The sequence below is a fragment of the Ammospiza nelsoni genome, chromosome 3, assembly GCF_027579445.1.
Source record: "Ammospiza nelsoni isolate bAmmNel1 chromosome 3, bAmmNel1.pri, whole genome shotgun sequence".
Lineage (NCBI taxonomy): Eukaryota > Metazoa > Chordata > Aves > Passeriformes > Passerellidae > Ammospiza > Ammospiza nelsoni.
In genome coordinates this window covers 100108422-100132583 of record NC_080635.1, presented here as the reverse complement: position 1 = coordinate 100132583, position 24162 = coordinate 100108422, and the positions used below count along the sequence as shown (strand labels likewise).

The 24162-nt window shown below is 40.6% G+C and overlaps 2 protein-coding genes across 2 annotated transcripts; both read left to right on the top strand.

The window, feature by feature from the left end:
• The first annotated feature begins 9991 nt into the window (after positions 1 to 9991).
• LOC132070622 (uncharacterized) lies at positions 9992 to 16971 on the top strand. The gene is made up of 2 exons (XM_059467524.1): positions 9992 to 10219; positions 16737 to 16971. The coding sequence occupies exons 1-2, from the start codon at positions 10181 to 10183 to the stop codon at positions 16830 to 16832; spliced, it is 135 nt and encodes a 44-aa protein (XP_059323507.1). The 5' UTR covers positions 9992 to 10180; the 3' UTR covers positions 16833 to 16971.
• Positions 16972 to 17045: 74 nt separating this feature from the next.
• PTP4A1 (protein tyrosine phosphatase 4A1) lies at positions 17046 to 23646 on the top strand. The gene is made up of 5 exons (XM_059467523.1): positions 17046 to 17286; positions 18839 to 18931; positions 19301 to 19431; positions 21028 to 21102; positions 22229 to 23646. The coding sequence occupies exons 1-5, from the start codon at positions 17182 to 17184 to the stop codon at positions 22344 to 22346; spliced, it is 522 nt and encodes a 173-aa protein (XP_059323506.1). The 5' UTR covers positions 17046 to 17181; the 3' UTR covers positions 22347 to 23646.
• The last annotated feature ends 516 nt before the right edge of the window (positions 23647 to 24162 follow it).

Genomic DNA, 24162 nt, shown 5'->3' with positions numbered 1-24162 from the left:
GCATTACATTGCAATGTATTTTATTCAATTTGGAGAGAAATTGGTAGCCCTTATCTTGTACAAGCAGTGCTTGGTTCTGAAAGCTTCTGTTCAAGTCGAGGCTTACTGGATCACTAACAGGATGAGAGGCTTCAGAGGGTGTATGGATGAGAGCTGCCTTCTGAGCCTTACAACAAAAGCAGCAGAGCATCCCCTGAGCAGCATAATGAGCTTGTTTCCAGAGTTCTCTCCAAAGTTTGTAGTGTTAATCTTTAGCAATAGTGTCTGTAAAGCTCATTGCTTAGACATTTGAAAATGTCTCCAGACTGCTTGTTGCTTGCTTGAAAATGACTAAGTAAAATTAGCTCTTGAATTGTATATTGAAATTTTATTATGTTTTCAGCAATGGAGTTTATTTAAATACTGGCATTTGTAATAAAATTACAAGCTACAAGAAAGATGTCAGTAAATTTTGGGGTCTTGTTTCTTTTAAAATATATGTAGTGAAAATATGAGAATCTGCTTCTAAGCATCCTTAGTTATCCTAAAGTACTGCAGAAAAAAATCAGTTTAATATTAAAATTTGTTTGCATCCTAAGAATTTTCTTCTAGTAACTAGAAGGCCTCTGCATCAAGTTTCTTTTGATATTTGAAATGTTTCCATATGTGACAAAGAATGTGCAGAAAATATTTGCTCTACTGGCAGCTTGAAGCTTCTTCACTTTTTTCTATCATTGCGAATATTGTTAATCTGAAATACTTGTTAAGGCCTGTTTAGTGAGACTAAGCACTTGGCTCCATTTCTGTCTACTCCTTTTTCCTCCCTTCCAAAGGCCAGCCTCAAGGACACGAGTTTCACTACACACAATTATCCACAGTGGGGTGTGTCACAGGACAGACTCAGGCAACCTTAAACCAAACTATCACTGATTATCTAACTTCCATAAACCAAGTACCTCCTGAATACACAGTGGTGCACTTGCTTACTCCAATGGTTATGATGATATTTCCCAGTTTACAAAGTGCCCTTCTGAGAGGTGTGTGTCTCTAGGAACAAAGCAATCAGATTATTTCTCCTTTATGGCTCTAAGGACAGTGGTTATTTTAGCTTGCCACCACACACACCTGAGGTACTTCTGGTCCCTAGAGCTCTGACTATTCCCCACTTGCATCACAGACACATTAAACATGCTTCCTATTCTGTTTGTATTATGATGCAGACATCCATGTGGAGTTCCATGTCTTTTGGACAGAATGAAAATGTGAAATTACCACCATAATATTTTCATTACAAAATGGGCAGTCATGGAAACTGCTGGAATTGTTACTTTATCCCCAAGTATACAATGGTGTTTCAAACAGGAATTGTGCAATTCTACAATGAGAACATTTAAACACAGATAGGGAATAGCTGCAGAGGCTCCAGAATTTTGTATCTAAGCAGATGTAGAAACAAATGTGACCCACTTTTCTTGGTGTGGAGATGCTAACTCTCATTATTAAAAAGAAATTATCCATGTGGCATCAGAAACATGTTGAAGTAATAGTTTCAGAGAAGAGGATTATTGCTGAAATGCATATGCCTACAGCTGGTAGTTCTGAGAGCACATATGAGTATATGAACTGCAGGAATATTGGACAGGAATGTACAGTTTTTGGCTTGATGGCAGGTTCAAGAATACTAGTTTGAAAAATTTAAAAGGGGCACAAAAGAGGCAGCTCTGCGTAAAGAAATTTGCACAAGCAAACTACAGCGTATTCAGTTACATTTTCAGTGGGGTACAGCTCCCTACCATTGGTTTGGTATGTATTATTTTGACCAACAGTCTGCTGACCAAAGTAATGTTCTGACTGTGCAAGCCCTGAGAAAAAAACCAACATAATCACGCACATAGAAAGGCTGGTGCAGAGTTCATCTGGCAGATTGGAAGCAAAATAGCCTGAGACCAGGAGCACCATTGGAATGTCATCTATGTCACAAAAAGTACATGTTTATTGACAGCCTGACACAGTGTACCTGCTCTAAGACAAAACAAAAGTCTTTTTTTTATGACAAAGGCTTAGCATATTTTTGATCTGCTGAACTAGTTTACTCAAGCAAAAGGTAAAAGAAATTAGGGATCCAAAAGAATTCCAGCACTAGATCACGGAGGCTGACAGTTCCCAGATGCTTTCTTGTTTAAATCCAATTACAAAAGCCACTACATTTTTTTAGGACATGTAGAGAATTACTTATCTTTTCCTTAAGGCTTACAGCTTCCATCTTGATTTTTATACACAGGTAATTTTCTTTGTTTAGGTTAATACTAGTTAATCTCCCTTGTTTGTGATCTTTAAATCATAAGACTACGCATATTTTGCTTTCCAAGTGATTTGCTTGTTCTGTTACATTGAACACAGGTCTATCTCTCTTCTAATACACTGACAATTATAATTATATACAAAAGAGAAATGTTCTGCAATGGGAACATTTAAACACAGATAGGGAATAGCTGCAGAGGCTACTAATCAAAGAAACAACAAAAGGATGTATAGATATCAAGAAAAATATATTTTCTATGACGTTCTAAATTTCCTTCTTGTATTATAATTTTGTCATTTAATAGTATAAGATCATATTTGAGCATGGAATAGAATTGCAATAGAGCTTCCATTACCAACTTTAGCTTCTATTTTTCAATTTTTAATTCAATTCTCATAAATAAAATGAAAGGCAATGATTTTTAACAAGAATGGGATTCCAACAGTAAACTATAAGATAAACTTTGAGTCTAATGACGGTCTAGTGAGAGCATATCAGCTAACAAAAGAATATAGTGAGTTATACAAGTGGATGTGCAAAATTTTCCTGTCTCAATAAATTGTTATTTTGCTGCACAAAACGACAACAACAACAAAACCCACAGAAAAATCAATGAGCATTCCTCCCTAGCAACAGAGGGGAAAAAATCAGGAGCAGTGTGAAGAGGATGGTGAACAGGCAGTAAGTGACTGATAGCTGAAGTAATCTGAACAGACTGAGCAAAGAGATTGCAGTTTATTTCTGGTTGCAGCACTAACAATGCAAGCCAATAAAATATGTGGTTCACATTTTAGAAACAAAAACATAAATGAATTTTCACACTTATCCAAAGAAACTTTTTAAAAATTAAAAATTACCAGTCTTTATAATTGTTGTATGCTCTTGTAATTACCATTTTATATTACTATTAAGAGTATCAGTTTAGCAGTTTTCATGGGTAGCATTGTTGAAAAACTGTAACACACAAAAATGAAGTATTTTAACAGCAGCTGTATAGGATCCTTACACCAAAATTTCCTAAAAAGTAATAGTAAATATGGAAAGCACTGTTAGCACCTAAGGCCCTGTTTGTCATCCCTGTGGCAGGGCTATGATTTGCCACTAACATACTTGAGAAAATATTCCCTGGCTGTCAGCTCAAACAGCTTCCTGAGATAAATGCTGTGATATATCCAGAATGCCAAGCCATTGGACTGTTCCAAAAAGGAGAAAACCTAATTAAACCAAAAATGTCCAGTTTTCCTAGTGTAGAGGCTTTTACTTCAATAGGAATAAACTAGCAGATATGTTGTAAAAGAGCCTAACAACAGAAAACTTACCTGTAAGCAATATTCTGCAAATATTTTCTGAAATTATTCATCTTTATAATTACTCCTGTAATACTTCAGTACCATCTACTCAGATTACATGCTGCCTAAGGGCCAATAAGGAATGTTAAACTTGCCAAGTGACTATTACAGCACATGCCTATAAAAAAGATCATCATTTCTTCAGTCATGAAAAATCCTTCTTTACCACATCTTCACAGCTTTAACACAAACTGGGTATTACAGAGACAATTCTTTTACTGAACAGACAGAAGCAATATGAGAAATTCAACAAATGTTTCCAAAACACCACTGAAAAAGGGCTTCACATTGGTTGCATTTCTGACGTCTCAGTAGTAGTGTTCTAATTCCTCTGACCAGTCCAGGGCCTATGCATTTAACCAGGGTTCCAGAAAGAAACTAAAATGAACTTCTCTTCAAAATACAGAAACCAGTTCTGGAGCTGAAAATGGAAAATAATTGTCATTATCACAAAAGCATATAGTCAAAATCTCACCCAAGATCATGAAACGAGAAACCTTTAGCATACCCAACTTTGTATATGAAGTGCTCATTTGCATGAACAGTGAAAAGCTCTGTGTTAAATCCTCATAGTGAATTCAGAGTATTTTTAATAAAGATAAAAAGCCAAGGATGCTGAACAAATATGAAGAATCCACTGCAAAGTCTTCCAGCTTTGATAGTGTGCTAGAGCATCACAAATAGATTTCCTGGTAAAAATCCTGTATCCCTCTTCTAGCACATCAGCTCAGAAATCTCCACAGCAGAAAGGTTCCCCTCTAGCACAGACCAGTGCCCCCAGTCTCACAGTGCTCCTTAGGTGCTACCTGCCAGCAGTAGAGGGCTCCATGTGTGCTCGAGACGTGGAAACAGAACCGCGTCCTGCCGGTGCTGTTGACCGAAACTGGGGACATAGGAGAGACATTAACTAATGTTTAACAATCATGAGACTTTTCAAAGAACTGAAGACAAGAAAGAAGCTTGAAAAAAGATTTTGACTGAAGACACCTGTGGAGACAGACGGGCATGCCAGCCCTCTCCCTTGGAGAGAGGTATCCCTTGAATGGGTTCTTCTCAAACTCTCATGGACTGAGAAATCCTCCTGGGTCATGGTGAGTTCCCGGCATGCTTTGGAACCCCAATGTAGATTTGTTGGGACCCATTGGTTTTTCCTCTTTTGTACCACCCCCACTTTTCCCCATAAAGCCCCCAGTTTCTGCCCTGTTCAGGAGGGAGCTGCTGTCACTGGCATCCTTTGCAGGGCGCTGGAATAAAGGCTACCCCTGCAGAACAGCCACACAGTGCTCCTGTCTCCTTGTCCCTGTGTTGGCCTGGATACACCTCGCAAGGCAGAGCTGAAACCACTGCTAAGAGCTGAGCTGCCTGCCCCTTGCTGAGATACCCTGTGGCTGAAGCAATGTCTAAGACTCCTAGCAAGTTGTCTCTTGTGGAATCTCTCTGGGAAGGTTGCTGCATCCAGGCCAAGCCATCAGACCCCCGACCGGCCGCCCCCCACAGACATCCATCAAAAAATAAAGAGGAAAACGTGCCAGAGGGGAGAATAAATGAAGATGCAGAAATGAAGCTGACATAGTAAGAACAGACAACAGCAAGAAACTCAGGATTTTGGAGGTTTTTATACACACAACAGAATTATAATCAGTGGGAAATTAAAAAGAAGCACTCAGTTAAATTATTCATGTTATTAAACTTTAGAAATATTAAAAGCAGAATTTCCAGTTAAGACACAATATAAAAAATTCTGCAGCTCCACTGAGATAAAAATACCATAAAGAGTTTGAACTAACTAAAAAAAATGAACTAAAGCATTTTTCACTACAAATCTTGTTTTGCTGCTAAATTTGCACTTCAAGATGTAAAAATCTGTATTTTACAGTTTATGATCTCCTGTGCATCACAGCACATGAAATTTCACCCAGTAATTCCTGTACTGAAGCCAGTAACTTGTATCTTCAGTAACTTCAGACCAAGTGAATTTGTCATACATTTACAAACCAATCCACCTTACTCTTCAAATTAAGAAACCATTAGAGGCCAATAGTTTCACCTTGTGAGATATCACTCCATCTACTTTTTGAGTTAAACAGGAAGAGTTCTCTATATGCCTCACTGTTTCCAGTCTTTGAACATTTTCTGCAAATTTGCATTCTCAAAAACATATCACTTTCTCTTCTGTGACATGGCTGTGGACCTATCACTCAAACACAAATTGACACTGCCCTGCAGTCCCTTCCACTGCATTATCCTGTTCACCAGAAGGTCACAGAATCCAAGAGACCCCACAGCACTGAAGCTAACCTGAAGAGGGAGGCAAAAAAGGGCTAAGAGGTGGAGCAGTAAATATTAACAAAGAAGTAGGTAACAGGGCACATGAAAAATGCCACACACAGGCTCCAGATGAATTGGTTGGGATTCTATGTATATCAGAAAATCAAGTAAGGTCTGTAAGATTTGCACATGGTAATTCATTTGTATTGATGCTATTAAAAAAAAATAAATCTCCCTATATTCCTCACAATTTCACATTAGATATCTAAGGATAACAGAATAATCATTTTTATCATCACCAAACACTGCCCTGGAAGTTCATACTGACTTGTCCATTATCATCCCTATACTCCTTTAAAAGTAACAAAAGTATTCTTGAAAATATATCAATCTTGCTTGTCTTCCTTGTTCTAGGTGTATGGCTTTGCAAATGCCAGTACTAAACTGCATTTTTGAGTGAATAAAAGTCACTAAACAGCTTAGATTACTCTGAAGAACTATGCTGGCATCGTTGCTACTTGCTATTCATCAGTCTTTTCATCAGTCACACTTGTTTTTTAGACTGATCTTTGATTACACTCCTTTGGTAAAACTGTTTGAAAACATGAACATTTAGTGCTATAGCTATGCAGCTACTTTTTATGCCAATCTTGTAATCTTATCAAAGCATTAAGTCAGCTTTCTTGGCACTAGCTGTTTTCCTAGAACTACATTGATTTGCATTACTTACATTCTTTTTCCTTAATTATTTTTTGTTTTAATCTGCTTAGTCATGTATGAGTTTTCTATTAGAGACAGTCTAACCCAGTGATAGTCAACTCACTTCACATTTTTTAGATTGGCATGACATAGCCATTAGCACTTCCTTCAGAAACCTCTACACAAAAGGCTACAGTAAATATCAGCAGATCAAAGATCTAACCAGTAGAACCTTAAGTGTATACATTAATTCTATACATACTGACAAGTAATAGACATGACTTCAAGAACTATATAAAATCCCCAATTATACTAAAATTTAAAATAGAATTAGTCCATTAAGCACAATGAAACTATGTCCAACTGAATAAATTCAGATTCTCACATTTCTTTCCAGTAAAAAATTGTCTCTTGGTTTTTGCCCCAATGTTATGTTACAAAAGACCCAGACAAACATTAGGAACAACTGACTGATTTTTAGAGGGACTGAAGAAGCTAAGTGTCTCCAAAAGATAAGGGTATTAATAACCAGTAATTTTATTTAGTCTTTGAGTAATGTATTTATAAGTTGTTATTTAAAGATATATATTTAAAATATAAGAGTAATGTTTTAAAGTTTAACTTCCATGAATCCCATAGAGGTAGCATTCTCAAAAAACAACATACATAGTAGCAATGAATTAAAACCACTTCAAAGCAATACATGGTCTTGGTGTGACTGGATGTTAAAAACTACTTCCTGTTCTGGTCCCTCTGACTAAAAAAATAATATAATGGAACTTTTATAAGTACAGAAAGGTTGACGAAGATGACCAGAAGTAAAAAACTTTTCCCTAATTATATTAAGATTTCCCTTCTTTACAAAAATGGCTAGCAAAGCATATAAAACATTTACACTTTTGCATAAAGAGTGTGAATAGGGATTTTTTTTCACTATTTTCACTATTCTTGGGAGAAAATAAAGTAATCATAAGGTATATTTGGACTTCTGAAACTTTGGTATTCTTTAAATTGACTGTTTTACTGCACAACTGCCTATTAAAACTTTCAAAACCTCTCGAGAATAGTCAACAAGGTAAGGACATTTAGTCCATACCCACATTTTGTTTTTCATTCTCACTACTTCAAAAATGTATTCAAGCTTTTTCCTATTATAGCCTCTTATCATAAAACTTGTATTAATCTTCCTAATACCACAAGAGGGTCATGATCACATCTTTGCTTCTCGCATTTATTTCTTTCTTATATTGAAAGTTCCTTTGGAGCGTTATCTCTTCTGTTTCCTCAACCTGTTTTGTCTCATCAGTTCATTAACTGGCACCTTGCAAGTATCCACTTGTCTCTCTCTCTCTCTCCTACACATACCTCTGATTCTGCCCTGTATTATATGAAATAGGAGACTATTGCACTCTCCAAGTATCTCTTGCCATCTGAGATCATAAAATACAAGAACTGCATAGTAAGTGACAACTAGTATGACATAATTAATCACAACTAGGGGGACCAGATAGGGTCAATCTAATAAAAATTATTAATATATTGTTAAAATGATCCAGGCATTCTTTTCTCAAGAAGAAAAAAATCCTTTTAGACCAGAAGTTTTCAGAGCTAAATCCTTCTTTGAGTATATAATTTCAGAGAAAGTGCCAGACTTATTTTCAGTGTAAACTACTGCGCTGGAGCACTCAAAGGATGTTGCAGCAGAAAGTAATTTGATTTTAAAATACTGATTTGTTTATTGTGCAATAAAGCAGTAAACAAAACCTTGCATTGTTGGAGAAAAAACCCAAACACAAAACCCAAACAGCACGGATTAAAGCAGGTAGAGCTGTTTAATCACAGACTCTGTGATTCAGAGCAAATTCCTGAAACTTTACTAATGGTAAAAGTTACGTTGACTTTATTTCTTTATTACCAAAACCTTCCTATCATTGCAACCACCGAAAAGTAAACAATATTCCAAGCACCCATTCACCTCGGGATCTTATTTTATACCCTTCTGAGCACGTTTTCAAGAAGGTTTATATGGAGAAGTAGAAGCAGCTGCGAGTTCACCAGACAGGTGCTCTAAGTCAGTAAATACTGACACAATGTAAATAAATACAGCCCAGGTCTATTTATAGCCCGGAGAAGCTAAGTACATTATCCTAGCAGAGACACGGCTCCTGGTTGGATTAGCTCACGGCCTCCTGAAGGCAGGTGCGGTGAAAGACGGCATAAACATGCTGTGAATAGCACATCGCTCACGTGTCACGCACCGTGAAACCTCCGCTGGACAAGCCATGGCTTATGCAGGTTCTACAAACCCAGGACATTTGGGCATAATCACAAACCAGCCGTGCCTTTGTACAGGGCAACAGTAACCTGAGGAGACTCAGACTGGGGCGGTTTATTTTTTATATAAAAAACCAACTTCTGCGAGCTCTTATCATCTGTAAAGCAGCAATAAAATATCACGCAGAAGAACGACTTAACTAGTTAAACACAACTAGAACAGTTTCAGACGAACCCAAGCTAAAAATAGGCTGTTACTTCCCAAAGCTGGCAGTGACCCACATCGAGGTGTTTCCCGGGCTGCCGGTGTCCAGCCCTGACTGCCGGCCACGCCGCTATCCCCGAGGCGCGGCAGCGGTGCCTCCCAGCGCCGGCTGCACCCCGCCAGCCCAGGGCTGCCTTTGGGGAACCCCGGGAGCCAGAGGGAGCACGAGGCCGAGCGAGCGCTGCTGTCTCTCACAGCGCCGCTGGCCTACTGGGCTGCGCTCCCGTCTGCAGCACCACAATCGCCGTTTCCATCTCGACTTAAAAGACTCGGGGTAATCTGCGAGCAGAACGCTCCAAGAGCTTCCTGCCGGTATTAAACTCGCCGGAGCGGTTTTGCAGCCCGCGGGCGAAGGGGCGGAGGGATTAACGCCACGCGGGGCCGGCGCTGCGCCACGCCACTCCGCGTCCTATGACCCGCGCGGGAGCGGCTCTCCCGCCTCGCCTCGCCCCGTCACGGCGGGCACGGGGCTGCGGGCGCCAGCCGGCCGGGCCGCACCGGCGGCGCGGGGAAGGCTCTGGAACTCTGCGTCCCGCGGGAGCCGCAGCTCGCGCCAGGCGCTCCCCGGCGAAGCCGCCGGCACCGGCGCGAGCGGGCGGGGCGGGGCGCGCGGGGTGTCCCGGCGCGGCCCCGAGGAGCGCTCCCCGTGCCGGCCCCATTCACCAACCGGTTCCCGCCGGCCGCCTCCGCCTCTCGCGCCCGCCCGCCCGCCCCGCCTCCGCCCCGCCCCCCGCGGCCTCGTGCCCGCCCCAGACGCGCCGATGGCGCCGTTGATTGGGCGGGCGCGACGTTCGTCAGTGACGCAAGCGAGGGGCGGGGCCGGGGCGCTCGTGCGGGAGGCGGCGCCGAGTGTCGCTCCTGGTGCAGCCGCGTCCGCCCGGCGCCGCCCGCAGAGCCGCCCGCCCGCCGCAGCCGCTGTATGGTCCTTCCCCGCGCCGCCGCCGAACCCCCGCCGGCAGCTCCGCGGCCTCCAGCGCCTCCTCCTCTTCCTCCTCCTGGTTCTGCTCCTCCTGCCCCCGGCGGTGGCGCCCGCACCCCGGCTGTATGATCAGGCTACAGTCTTCAATGAGTAACCATATTCCTGTGAGTGCCGCTCGCCCGCGCCCCCCGCCCTGGCCCCTCGCCCCTCTGGCCTCCCGGCTGCCGCGCCTCTCCCCCGTCTCCTCCATGTTGTCTCTTTGTTCAGTCGCCCGGGCCGCGCCGACTGCGGGCGGCTTCTCGAAACGCCCGGCTGCGGCTCCCGTCGGGCGGGCCGCTGGGGAGCCGAGCCCGCCCGGCTGCGGCACGGCTGGGCCTCCCTCCCCGCCGGCGCCCCTCTCCTGCCCCCGCCTGCTGGCGCCCCTCTTCCCTCTTCCACCGAGAAAGGAGGAGGTGGCGATCTCTCCGCAGCTCCTGGGCGGCCCGGCCCGGGCACAAAGCCGCTTTGTGAGCTCGGCTGCCGCTTGCCCCGCCCGCCGGTCCAGCCTTCTCCCCGCCGCGCTCCGTGCGGCGGAGTCCGCCGGTCCGTCCAGGCCGGGCCGCCCGCCGGGAAGGGCAGCGCCTCCGCGCCCTGGGCCGCGCCGGGAGCCCCCTGCCGGGGGGAAGCCGAGCCGGGCGGCGGCTCCGGGGGACAAGATGGCTCCGCGTCGGGAGCCTGATCGAGGCGTGATGCGAACCCGTGACCGCCGCAGTCGGGGCGACGGCCCGGCCTGGCCCGTGGGGCGCTGTCACGGCCGGGACAGTGTCTCCGCACCGAAGAGAGATTGGGGCGGACCGGCCGGGAGCCCGGCACGCCGCGGCTGCGGGGCGGCCGTAGCCCGGGGCTGCCCGGACAAGCCGGGGCTTGCCCGTGGCGGCCGGCTGCCAGGCTGGTTGCCAGGCTGGGCTGGCGCTCGTCCCCTGCCGCGGCCCCACGTGCGCGGCTGCGGCCGGGGCGAGGGCGGCTGGGCGGCTGCTTTGTCTCAGCCGTGCTCGGGCGGGGAGTCAGTGCCGGCTGCGAGCGAGGACGTGAGTCCTTTCCAAAATGAGCTCTATGCAGTAGAGGTGGGGTATGCCCGAACTCGGGTGTGCAGCCGACATTGTTCGGCAGGGAAAGTCCGCAGACGAGTCATTAGGTACGTGTTGAAGCGGATGTTTCTGTAACAAGCCTCAAAAGCTCACGAATACCGTCAACTACCTTAATTTTGACCGAAACTGCTTTCAAGACCTTGCCATCTGTCTTTTCAAGGAAGGCATTTCCTTCTGGAGGTGGATCGCAGTTCAGCTTTGGAAGATTTCGCTTGCCTCTCTTTGGTTTGTTTTTCCTTTTTAGACTCACCTAGTAATCTCGGTGCCTCTGCCGAGTAACATCTGTGACTATAGGGCACAGTGTGTATTTAGGCAGGAAAAAAATCAAACAAGGCACGGCTTGCTGGTGATACTATGCCCTCCAAAAGCAGGGAAGCAAGAAAGACAAAGAACAAAATCAAGTCGTGTAGGACAATAGAAGCAGGATTGTTTGCTCACTGTTAGCCAGCCATGCACATTGCAAGTATTATGAGCTGACAATTGTACAGTTTGGGTAGCATGAAGGTCCTGTAATCTGGTGTTTCTTATTTCTCCTGGAGACAGCTTTCCAATATGTCTACCTGCATCTGCTGAGTCTTTCGAAAGCAGTGACTCAGAAGTATGAACCCTGTCTCTTTGTAATCTCATAAAACTGCCAAATCAGGAAACCTGAAGATTACACCTAAATGTCAGCTCATATTATTCCATTGATGGAAACAGCAAAGAGTTTTGAAATTGTCTCAACAGAGCAGAGTCGTTTCAGGGGGAAGAGGTAATACAGAGGTGCTGTTTATTAATTGCACAACCATGAAAGGAAATAAAAGAATGCGAAATAAAAATGTGTGATAACAAGAGCCAAGGCAACAGGATGTCATTGTTTTACTGAAACTAAATGTGTCAGTAAGACAGTAAATAAATAGAAGTAAGTCTTATCTAAGAGCTTCTATTAAGTGAAACTTTCCTGTTCTGACAAAATCCATGCCACATAAGAATGCTGGATGTGTCCCAGCGTGTAGACTGACTGTAGGCAATCACTTGTGTTAAACATTAACCAGAAGACCCTGATAAGGATATTACTGAACCATAAACACCAGATTGTCACCTTCTTCAAAAAATTAAAACTCACTCTATTGGATCAATACAAGAAAATATTCTGTGTTAAATGGAAGTCCTTATTACTGTCTTCACAGTTGCACTATTGCTAGGCATTGATTACTTAATTAAACTTGATTAAATACATGAAGACATATATTGCTGTATGTACTGTATATCTCATGTTATTGCTTAAAACGTAATGAAATTGGTTTTTGACAGGATTTATATAGTTTGCTATTGAAGTGATAGTGTTAAGTCACTTAGAGATTCCTTACTTTTAGAAACGCAGGAGGAAGTGCTAGACAACAGGATGGATTAGTTTCTGTGATGTCTAATTTTTCCAATATCTGTTAAGGCTTCTTTGCATGTTGTTTTTGTGGTCCAAGCAGAAGAACTTTGAACCAAATCACATGGCCTTGGTTTCATCATCTCTAAAAGTTGCAATGACTTGTTATACAGGAAGTTTTGAGATAATTTTTTTCTTCCCCCTTCTTGAACCACAAGAATATCCTTCCGGCACAGAGCATGTTGGATTCTCCCTTCCCATTGATGAGATATGAATGTATTTTCACAGGTAGTGGGTCGCTTTCCATGGTCCAAAATGGACAGGGTTATCACTGGATATCATAAGGACAGGCATTTATGTGATCAGTAGACAGGAGGAGCATCTTGTCAGGAGTACCTTATGAGGGTGTGCCTCTACCTTGTGTAGTTTGTACCCCTTTCCCTGCCCCTCTTCCCTGTCTGCTCTGGCAGTTGCTACTGAGGCCCTGAATAGTAAGAAGTTGGAGGTGTTTGTCATTTAGTATTTTTTTATTGGGTAGTAAGTTAGAACACTGGACTTCTTCGCAGGTGTTCTCAGATTGTTGTGAAACTTAGTTTATTTTAGTTTTCTAGTGTTAGTCCTGTGGTTTCAGTAGGTGAGTGTGTGTAAGGTCTTGACTTAAGAGATTGTGAGACCACAAAGTTGGTTCTGGGTACAAATGTTTTCAAACTCTGAGCAGGTGGATTGAGTAACCATGAACAATCTTGCACATCTTCTGAAGGTAAAGTGTCATTTAACTGTGTTAAGAAGTGCTTTTGTTTGCATGCTTTTCAAGACGCTACCGAGTTGTGAACCAGTGTCAACAGTGTGGGATAACCTTGCATCTCTCTGCTTTCTCCATATCAGTAATGAACAAATAGATTACTTTTGTAAACCATTTTTGTCAGACATGAGTGATTTATTTCAAGCCCCAAATAAACAGCCATGAGAATCTGCTTGTCAGTGATGACAGATCTGTCACCGAGAAGGGCATGAATTAAAGCCTTTCTTTTCCAGATGCCTTGGAACAGTTTATTCTCTAACTTGTAACTTGAGTTGTAGTGGATCATACAGTCATAATTAATGCAAATATAATTGATAGGTTACCTTCCCTCAAGAGGGGGTCCTGGCATATTAGCCCTAGTTTTGTTTTCCAAGTTTATTTTGGTGGCTCTAACAGTCTAATGTTGGGCTTTCTGTTGGGATGGAAACTGCTACTTTTTCCAAAATCCTTCAGTGTTAAATTTCCTCAAGGAAAATTTATATGTAAATTGAAAAGAACATGCTGGTTCAACATACACAACTTGATGGTACAAACACATGAGTTGGTGTTACTGTGTTAAAGAGCCTTCTGCCTTCAACACTACGTGTCTGAATTTCACTTTTGCAACTTTTTGCTTTCATGCACTGTCTTGACTGTTTTGATAGCTTACTACCAAAACTGTATGAGACAATATAGTAATTTTAAAGCTGTATTTCCAGGCCTTTTGAAAGCTCATTACATCATTTGAGTTCCCTCAAAGCCTGAGGTCATCGTAATTACTGCAATACTATTTTCTTAGCAGATTTCTTATCTTCCAGCTCTTTTTGCTGAAGCTGGGTGAAGCCTCATACTCTGGCTTAACTGCATAACAGAAACAGCATGCCCGTGTACTACTCATCTTTAATTTTCATTTGACTCCCAGAACAGAATAAACTAGGTTGGCAAAGCTGTCTTGGGATAGTACAATGTGTTTCTGCCTAAAGGTTGGTCTGTGAAACTTTCCTGCTAAATTGGTGAGAAGTGATGGCAGTCACATCAAAGGAAACTGTGAGCTTTGGTCCTCCGCAGTGTGGCAGCAGTAGTTGCCAAGGCAAACAGTGAGGTTTAAGTACATGCTTGGTTAGGTCCTTAGATGTGTGAATTACTAAGGTTGTGATGTGTCTAATACTGACCGTTAAGTCACTAATTAACAGAATTAATTCCTTTGTAAGGGTTAATAACACAGGGAACTCAAATGTAATGTTGCGTAATCTGCTTGCTTCTGCTTTGTATAAGAATTTGAACTGTACACTTAGTTTCTAAAATGTCATTAGCAATCTGCATTAAAAGGAAGGATTGTTTTACTTAACTAATCGTTTACTGCCTGCCCTTTTCTGTGGTTACTGGTTTGTCTGGTATCTTGATACTCCTAGTTGCAGACTAAGGGCAGCCTGCCTAGAAGACTGGATGAAACCTGGTTACTTCTTTCACGTTAAATGTTCTTTTCTCCCTAAAAGCTCCGTTTTGCCAATTGAAAGATTTTTACCCTAATGACTCCATTGTGTCCTCAAGCTCACTTGCATGCATTTTTGTTTCTGACAGCCTTCACTCCCTCATCCTTTAGCCGAGCAAGGGGCTGTCTATGATTCTTCTTAGCAGTCTTAAGAAGAGATCGACAGGAGATCTGCCAGTGCAGTGCAAAAAGCAGCACAAGACCTTGTGCAGCTATATCTGCTTAAAGCTGTCCTGTCCGTTTCTGTCATTCTGCTTCTTAAACTAATTGAAAGTGACTTTAAATAAGTTACCTTCAGTTCTTTTTTTCAATTGCTATTTTAGCTGTTCCCTAGATCTGGTCCTAGGAGGCTTTTAAATGCACTCCTGCCACCTTGCTAGGGCATGGCTGGTGAGTCAGATGATGATTCTTGGAGTTCCTCCGAGTTTGAATTCTTCTGGTTCCTGTTACTCTGTTGACCTTTGACTTAAGAGGATCCTTCTTACTCCTTTTCCACGCCTATTATGTTTAGAGTTCTTGCTCTCTGTCAAGTTGTTAAAGGTAAATACTGAAGTAGCTTTTTTTACAAGAAGCTGGCAAACTTAATCCTGTAGTCTGCATCACTACCAGGTGATGGAAGTATCTCTGAAGTGGCATCAAAATGCATGTGAAATTGTCATCTTAGTTTCTTTCTATTAACTTTATTCTCGTGTTTGTTAGCAGCAGCTTGGGGTTTTATTGTGTGTTTCTTAGTTTTGTGTTTTACAAGCCATGCCTGTGACTTAACACGCACTTTAAAACTCTTACCAGGAAGCTGTCTGAAAACATGAAAATAGGTTGACTGATCAACATAAATAACTTCTGCTAAATATTTGTAGGATTGATTGTGTTTCTCTCTAATACCTAAGTATATTTAGTGGACATGTGGTTCAACTTGTACCTCTATTTTGGAAAACAGAACTCTCCTTCTGTGCCCTAGGCAGGTATGAGCAGTAGCACTGGTAGAGTAACTGGGCACAAAACCTAATGCATCTATCTGCTGTAAAGGTTTTACAGGTGTAAAAAGCACGTATGGGTGGTTCATTTGCAACATCTGCAAATAAATACACAATTTGGAACAGTTCATGTGCTATCTTAATTCCTGGTTGCTTCTTCCAGTAATTATATATATAAATTCAACCATAGCTAAGCAGCATACCAGTGGACAGGAATGACCTGTTCAAGAAACTTGCCTGTGTATGTTTTTAGCTAGAGCATCACTGCTTTCTGTGTATATTAGTGAAGTCATGGTGTAAAAAAACTGTTGAAGATATGAAGATTGCCATTGGCCTTCAGCCTTTAGTATGTGAAATGTTCCTTAGTTAGAAATGTGTGTGCCTCAAAAGCCCACATTGTGTTGTTAGGCCACTAAGACTGCATTTGCTTTCAGGGCCTAGTGTTTGAGTCAGGTGGATTTATACACATCTTTTTCTCTAACTTTAGGTACTGTAACTTTAGTAGATGTTGTGATGTCTCTCAATTCAAAGTGGAGAAAGCAGTTGTATGGGTATCCTGGAAGACCTTATTTTTATAAATACTAGGGTTCTTTAAACTTGCTGCTGTGTTTAGCACATCTGAAATTGGTATTTTAATACGTTGCAGGATTTGGTGTTGCAAAAACCCTACATGGAAGTTTGTAATAAGTAAATGTATTTAATTTCTAGTTTTCTAGATTTCTAATTTTTTAATTCTAATTTTTTATTTTCTAATCCATGCTAAAAAGTTAACAGGATTCTTGCACAAACCGAATTAATTCTTGGAATAAAAAATAAACTTTGTGAAATAAGGTTTATTAATAAAGCTTAGTTGTTGTGCTTTTATTTTTTTCATTTGTTAAAGCTTGATGTCTTAAGACCTCATTTCACCTGTATTCATTATGGTTTTCTCCCCCCTCTCTTTACAGCAGTTCTGTGGTGTTCTTGGTCACACATTTATGGAGTTTCTGAAGGGCAGTGGAGACTACTGCCAGGCACAGCACGACCTCTATGCAGACAAGTGAACTGTAGAAATCCATTACTACTCCACCAAGAAGCCCCCCTAAGAGTGGTTGACCAGGATAAGAAGTGTTGAATTGAAACCGGCAGAGCATTTACCAACGGAATTCAGACCTGGATGGGGTAAACCTCAGTGCACTGCCTTTCTTTTGCCTCAGTATTACTGGATTGAAGAATTGCTGCTTCTTGTTAGGAGGTTCATTTCATTTCCCATTGCTCCCAACATCATACTTCCAAGCACTGAGAATTTCACGTGGAGTATAGTGAAGTAGACTTCAGTTTCTCTACATCACTTCTGTATTAGAATTTTTTTTAATCCTTTCATAATCTTGTTGCATGTGTAACTAAATCAATATGGCCCGAATGAACCGCCCAGCTCCTGTGGAAATCACCTACAAGAACATGAGATTCCTGATCACACATAATCCAACCAATGCAACCTTAAACAAATTTATAGAGGTAAGGCCGGTACAGAATTCTTACTGATGTATTTTTTAATCCCTGAACAGCATGCTATATTTATATATAAATAAATATATATTTACTAGCTAATAACTACTGTAAAAGCCATATGAGGAGGTACTGAGACTGTATATTGATTTTTCCTTTCAAATACTGGTGCTTTGCTTTGAAGATCTGTAGATATCTGCAAATCTGCAGGCAAATCACATATACTTTGGCTTTCACAAATGTGATTCTGAGAGTGAAGTAATAATTATACTGTCTAGTGCATAGTACATGAAGTACATTGTTTAGGTCTGAAAACGGGAATTATCTAGCCGAGTTATGTACAGAGCAATACAAACATCTCCTAGTGGTAGGAGCTCACATTGAGATTGGGTTGAAGTGGTGTAACATTTCATTGCACTTCCTGCATAGTGATACATAGTGTGGGTCAGAACCTTAGGAGCTAGTAACAGGATTGCAATATGCTTTCACTGCCTAGCTTCCTTCGCTATTAGCAGATCGTGGTTTTAGTGTAGCTTAAGAGGATCCTCTGTGTCATAGCGTCTTCGAGAGTGACATTTGTGGCAATAGGCTTAGTCTGCACTCAGAGCTGCTGAAGCTACTTCAAGTGCTTTGGTGCATGCTACTGACTGAAGCCAGTGGCTTGGCATATATTGCTAGTGTTGAATTTATCAACTAAACCACGTATTTAGCATGTTGGAACTATAAAGTGTATGGTTGTATAAAGTGTGTGTGTGTATGCTAATAAGTCCCTTGCAGAGCTACTTCATGGGAAGGTCCAAGTTTGCTAAGTCCCTCCTTAGCAAGATTTTAGGTGTACTACACCTCAATTCTGTATTTGGTGCAAGATTATTTACAGGAAGCAGAGTGAGATAACATTTGCTTGCCTTTGTATTCTCACAAATAGATCAGGTCTGCTTAGGCTATGCTTCAGTCATTACCCTGGCAGTGGCAGTCTGAATGATATTTGTTGCAGGGAGAATGAAGCAGGATTGCTATTTTTTTTTTATTATTAATTTTAATGTAGGGTAATAGCAAAATGGAAAGCTAAATTTTGTCATGACAGCTCAGGAACTGGAATAATTTATTGTCCTGTGCTTTTAACTCTTAGGAGTAAGTGGTCTAACAAACCTGTTGTTTTAAGCAGAGAGAGAGGGGGAAGATTTGAACTTTGCTCAGAATGCTTTTAGTGAAGTATGTAGTTTTGCAAACCAGAAGCTTCATGTTCCTTTAAGATGAATGATCATTTGGAGATGGACTACTTGGACTAATCAATGTTTATCAGGATCTGATTTTAAAAGAAAAAAGTCTGATTCAGCATAACCAAACTTAGTCTGCACATAAGACTATGTTTGCAGAAAAGCCTAAAGTATCTGGTGTTAGCACACAAGTTTTTAGTAATTTCACCTTTCTGTGTCTTTGCAGGATGGCAAGCATTTGCATGAGTTTTGCTACTGAGAATTTTGGAATGAGTTACTAAGTTAGTTTATTAAGAAAATTAAATGGTAAAGTGAACTATTACAACATTTTTTCCACTCCTTAGGAACTTAAGAAATACGGTGTTACCACAGTGGTGAGAGTGTGTGAAGCTACTTATGACACTGCTCCGGTGGAAAAAGAAGGCATTCAGGTTTTGGTAAGTAGTGTGGAAGCAGCGTTTGGAACCAACACATTTTGCTGTTCACTCTACCCCCTTCCCCAAAAAAAAGATTATTTGACACCACTTTATGAGTGTATTCACTCAGCAACTGATGGAGGAAAAGGATATGGAGACATCTTTTCTTGTCAGGAAAAAAAGTTCAGTTTGGAGCTAAATCATGTGATCAGTGAAAACTGAGAAGAATCTATTTGTAGTATTGCTGTAGTTAGACTATTAGAAAATTGTAAGTTTAAGTGGTTTCCTCAGCTGTCAGCTCTTTGTCCATTGTGTCCCCTCCTTTTTTTTTGCCTGTACGTACAGCTTACAAGAATTCTTTCTTTATGTGTTTGTCACCCTGTCTTCTAGGACTGGCCCTTTGATGACGGTGCTCCACCATCCAACCAGATTGTTGATGATTGGCTAAACCTCCTCAAAGTTAAATTTCGTGAAGAACCTGGTTGTTGTATTGCTGTACACTGTGTTGCTGGTCTTGGAAGGTGGGTGAAGTTTTAAAGATTTGTTGAATTTGTCATCCCTTGCCAGACTTGTTAAGATCTAGTGCAAAAGTTTACTTGAGGCAAATGTAAAATAGGCATGGATCCAGTATTGGAATGACCTCATGCTTAAATGCAGTTAAGATGGCAGGAAACTGTTGTATTTATTGAAGATCTTTAGGTCAAGAGATGATGCTTCAAAGCTCTCACGAAGTCTACAGAATTAAGTTAACAACTGTTTTCTTGCACCGAGTATGTTGATGAGTGCCCCATTGAGATTTTTTGTCTGTTTTTACCTAATAGATTTGGGGTTTTGTGACTTGTCTGCTTTCTCTCCATCTCCATTTCAGCAGTATTGCCAGTCTCCTTGAACCAAGGGCATTGTAACTGTTAACCACAAACAAGTGGGTGGTTCTGGCACATCAAGACCAGCTTTCGTCCACATCCTATCTGGGGGATGAAAAGTGTTTTCTAAAGTCCCAAAGCTGTTTGTCACATTTCTAAGTGATATGAAAAATTTTAGGGATATTGCTAAATATTCTTCTCTTATCCTGTTCCTTCTGTCTGCTGCCACTATCTTGAATAGACTTCCAACAGTTGTGAGAAAATAATGGTTCTACTGCTGTTCTAAACTACTTGGGAACTAGATCTGTTCCAAAAGAAGTTGCTATATTCTAGCCATGGATTACAGCATGTCCAATATAAAATGGAGGTTTCTGGTCTTGTTGTCCCTAAGCCTGGCTTCTCCACTGCATTATGGCTTCACATAACAAAATTCACTGTAGTGAACTTTGTAGATGAATGTTACCAAAACAAGTCCTTTTCTGCTGCTTAGAATGATACAGGTTGTTTTTTCCTCAAAATGGGGTAGTTAATTAGTTGAAGTCAGTCCTAGCTTTCTATCATGTAAGTTTCCTTTTAAATCCCTGAACATACAAAACCACTTAAAGTTACTACAATATGCACTAGTCTGTTGCTAGTGTGTGGCGTGAGGTTTTGTCTTGTGGTTTTTGGTGGGGTTTTTTTGAGTTATAAATTCCTAATGTATTTGAGTTTGATTTAAGTCAAGCTTTTGTAACTGAAAATTGATTCTGTCAAAGGAGGAACACCATGGCAAACAAGTAAATCCTCAGGGGAGTGTAGTAGCCTGTGGATTGCATCTGTTCCCAAAACTTGTGACACTAGTGTGGGATTTGTCACTTCTTACTGAACTCGACCTCTCTTCTGACTTTTGTTTTGGCATCCTGACTGCTTCTAATGGTGATTCATTTTGGAGAATAAAAACCCAAATGCAACTCTTCCTCAGAATCAATTGATTTGAAACAAATGCTTAAAGATTACTTGCATTTTACTTCTGTTATCCTCTCGTGTACCTAAAATCAGATGAACAAAGCTCAGGTTGACCAGAGTTATTTTAAACCCCTATTTAATGAGAATGGCTAACTCAAAACCAGGTGATATTGTGTCTCAGTGAATGTAGGAATGCCTTCTGCCCTTTCTGCCTTTCCAGTGAAGAAACATCAGATATGCAAAAAACAGTAATTTTTTTTTCTGAGTACGCTTTGACAAAAGCTAAACTGATTTTTTTTTTTTAACCAGAGCTCCAGTCTTAGTTGCTCTTGCACTGATAGAATGTGGAATGAAGTATGAAGATGCAGTGCAGTTCATAAGACAGTAAGTGTGATACTAACATGTAGCTGTTCCCAAGATTCATTATGTTGGCCCTGAAGGAAATTCTGAATTATCTTTGTTTTCTTTTTTTTTCTTTTTTTTTCTTTTTTTTTGTTTTTTTTTTTGGGTTTTTTTGGGGTTTTTTTTGGGTTTTTTTGGTAAGGTGTTTAATTTAGTACATCTGAAATTGGAGTGCATACAGTCAGTGTTGTAGGATTTGGATCTGTGGAATGGATATTTTTCTGCTGAAACCAGAATCCATACATAATTACTTGAGGAGGTTTAAAAAAACCAGAACAACCATTAACAAACCCCCTAACCTTCAGTTAGATTTGTTAGATTTGCAGAGTTCTCTTTATTTTACATATGAAAAGCAGAATACCTTTGTCTTTTCTTGTAGTCTTCTGAAGGCAAATATGTCCTTGGATTTTTTTAATCAATGTATGTAAGTTGGAGGAGAGAGTTTTAGTCTCAGTATTTTAATTTCTCAGGTTTCAGCTAAATTTAAAAAAGCTGCATCCATTATAAACAATAACAAAACACTTGCATAATTGCCATGCTTCTAAGAATTAAATTTAGCTTGTACTGGTTGTATATGAAATGAGGAATAGGTAGCCAGGTACATACTCCAGTCAGCCAACATGTACCTTTTTTTCACATATATACAGTTTGAGAAAACAAAGGAAGCTTTATTTTTGTTCAGCATCTTTATTATGGGGACTTTAAATGTTATGTACCTTCTTACTATTGTCATATTCTTCATAATTGTTTTAAGAGAATGAATAACTTCAGCTCTCAAGAAGACCATCTTGCATGTTCTCTATAGCTTCCTTTTAAAGTTTCTTCTAAAGATCCTAATGTAAAATCTCTGGCTTTTGCTTATCATAGGCTAGAACACTGTCTGAAATGTTATGTACTCCTTTGTGCATGTGGTCCAGTGAGGTATTTGTGAAAGGAAGCTACCACCCTCTTTCTTGGCGCTTAACTTCCAATTATCCCTACTTTGGTTACAGCCTTGACTTAAAAGTGGCTTTTTTTAAGTGACCTAAAAATATTTTTCTCTGGTTGGTGATATTATTGCACTGGGCAGTAGTAATGTTCTGTTTCAAATCTGTTTTTTTCCATTTAGGAAGCGGCGTGGAGCTTTCAACAGCAAGCAACTTCTGTACTTGGAGAAATACCGCCCCAAGATGCGCCTGCGCTTTAAAGACTCCAACGGTCACCGAAATAATTGTTGTATTCAGTAAAGCTCAACAGCCTATAGTACTTCTTTGGAAATAAAGGATGGAAACTAGAATTAAGCAGACTGCATGCCAAAGACATCAGTCTGGTATTTTTTAGTAGTAAAGGAAGCTTCCTTAGGAGTATTTATTAGGCTAAAGGCTCAGTAGAAATGCAACTTCTATGTTTAGATAAATATCTGTCTACGGAGACCCAGTAAATGTTTTTGCTGTACCCTGTTTCTGAGCTGTCTCCTTGTTCATTAATTATCAGATCAAATATCCTTTAATCATGCCATTGAGTCTTACTGACCTAGTTTCAACTACTATAAATTGGGGTACTAAAATAAATCAATCTGTAGAGAGATTAGGTGCCAAAATACCCAGCATATCAGCTACATTTTTCCTTAAAATGGGCATAGTTCTGATGATGTGAGAACTACCAGCTTATCTGGACCTTACTATCTTTTTTTCTACAGTCATTTCAATATTGAAGAATATGGCCTCTAAAGTAGTCTTGCCTGCTCACGGTATGTTTTGTCTCCCACAATCGCACTAGAATTATCAAGATTTGCACAGTCTGTCTTTTTAATACTATGAATTACAGCAACTTTTTACCCCTGCATCTGTACTTTTCTGTTACCTGAACCTCTCCATATTACAAGTCATTACTCTGGTTATTCATGTAGAATATCTTTTAAATTGTACAGAAGCACACAAGTCTTTAATGTCTCCAGACAAAAAGCCTTACAGTAAAATTAATGTTGGCACTTCATGTGCAACTTAACAGAGGGCCTGAAAAGGTTGGGAGGGGCTATTTAATATTTCTAGTAAAATGTTGCCTTTGTCTTGTGCAGGAAGTATAGAATATGCCCTTTACTTTAGTAAATATTTTTTTAAAACGTAGAAATGCTTTGTTATTGTAGCTAAAAATTCTTAATCAGAAAATTTCTGAAAAATCTTGTAGTTTTCTTTTACTGTACCTATTGAGAGTTGTTTACCAACTATTGTTTTGTTGAAAGTGTGATCTTTTTCTTTTCTTTTCATTTTTCCTTCTTGAGTTTCTGCTATGACTTGGGCAGACCTCTGTAATATTTTGTATGCCTTTCAAGCTGCGTAACTTAATATTTGGATACTTGATAATTTGTTTTATTATGTAATTGATAAAATGGTGATGTGTATTAATGTTAGTTCAACCATATATTTATACTGTCTTGGGAATGTGTGGTTATAGTTCTGTGGGAGAAATACTTTTGCCAGTGTTCACCAGCTTGTAAAATCTAGTGCGAGAGCTTAAAACATCTAAATAAAGACTGAAATGCACTTACGAAGTTTGCTGAAATGCTCATCACTTTCACTTACTTTTGTGTACTGTCAGCAATCTGGAGGTGCCTAAGCTCAGAATCTAGTCAGGCATCTGTTTTCTTCCTTTTTTTAAATCTGGGCCTGAATGTCCCCTTTGCTGTAATGTTTGCTGTTTGTTTTACTCATAATAAATGTGGATAAAAATTAATGGTAGAAAGTACAGTATTTTTTCATGTAGCTTACTTGTGACTTGCTGTCCCCAGAACTAAAGCAGCTTGCTTACTTAGTATTCTTGAAGCTGTTTTTGCAGTAAAACAGAAGAGGATATGCACTAGTAAAGCTTAGAGAACACTTGAATCAATACCATTAGAATTCAGGTAAAAATAATGTGATAGAATTCTTCATTGTCAAAACTGAAGCTATGTACAAACAAGACGTTCCAAAAAAATGTGTGAGCAAAGATCTGTTATTTGAGTTTCCAAAGTGGTGACTAAACTTCCTGACAAGTACTAGAAGATGCTCTTAGTAGGCAGCTGAG

Excerpts from the sequence above, each read along its gene's own strand:
- LOC132070622 (XM_059467524.1), top strand. The coding sequence starts at position 10,181 with ATGATCAGGCTACAGTCTTCAATGAGTAACCATATTCCT. Across the intron at positions 10,220-16,736 it reads CAATGAGTAACCATATTCCT|CAGTTCTGTGGTGTTCTTGG; the intron begins GTGAGTGCCGCT and ends CTCTCTTTACAG.
- PTP4A1 (XM_059467523.1), top strand. The coding sequence starts at position 17,182 with ATGGCCCGAATGAACCGCCCAGCTCCTGTGGAAATCACCTACAAGAAC. Across the intron at positions 17,287-18,838 it reads CCTTAAACAAATTTATAGAG|GAACTTAAGAAATACGGTGT; the intron begins GTAAGGCCGGTA and ends TCCACTCCTTAG. Across the intron at positions 18,932-19,300 it reads AAGAAGGCATTCAGGTTTTG|GACTGGCCCTTTGATGACGG; the intron begins GTAAGTAGTGTG and ends CCTGTCTTCTAG.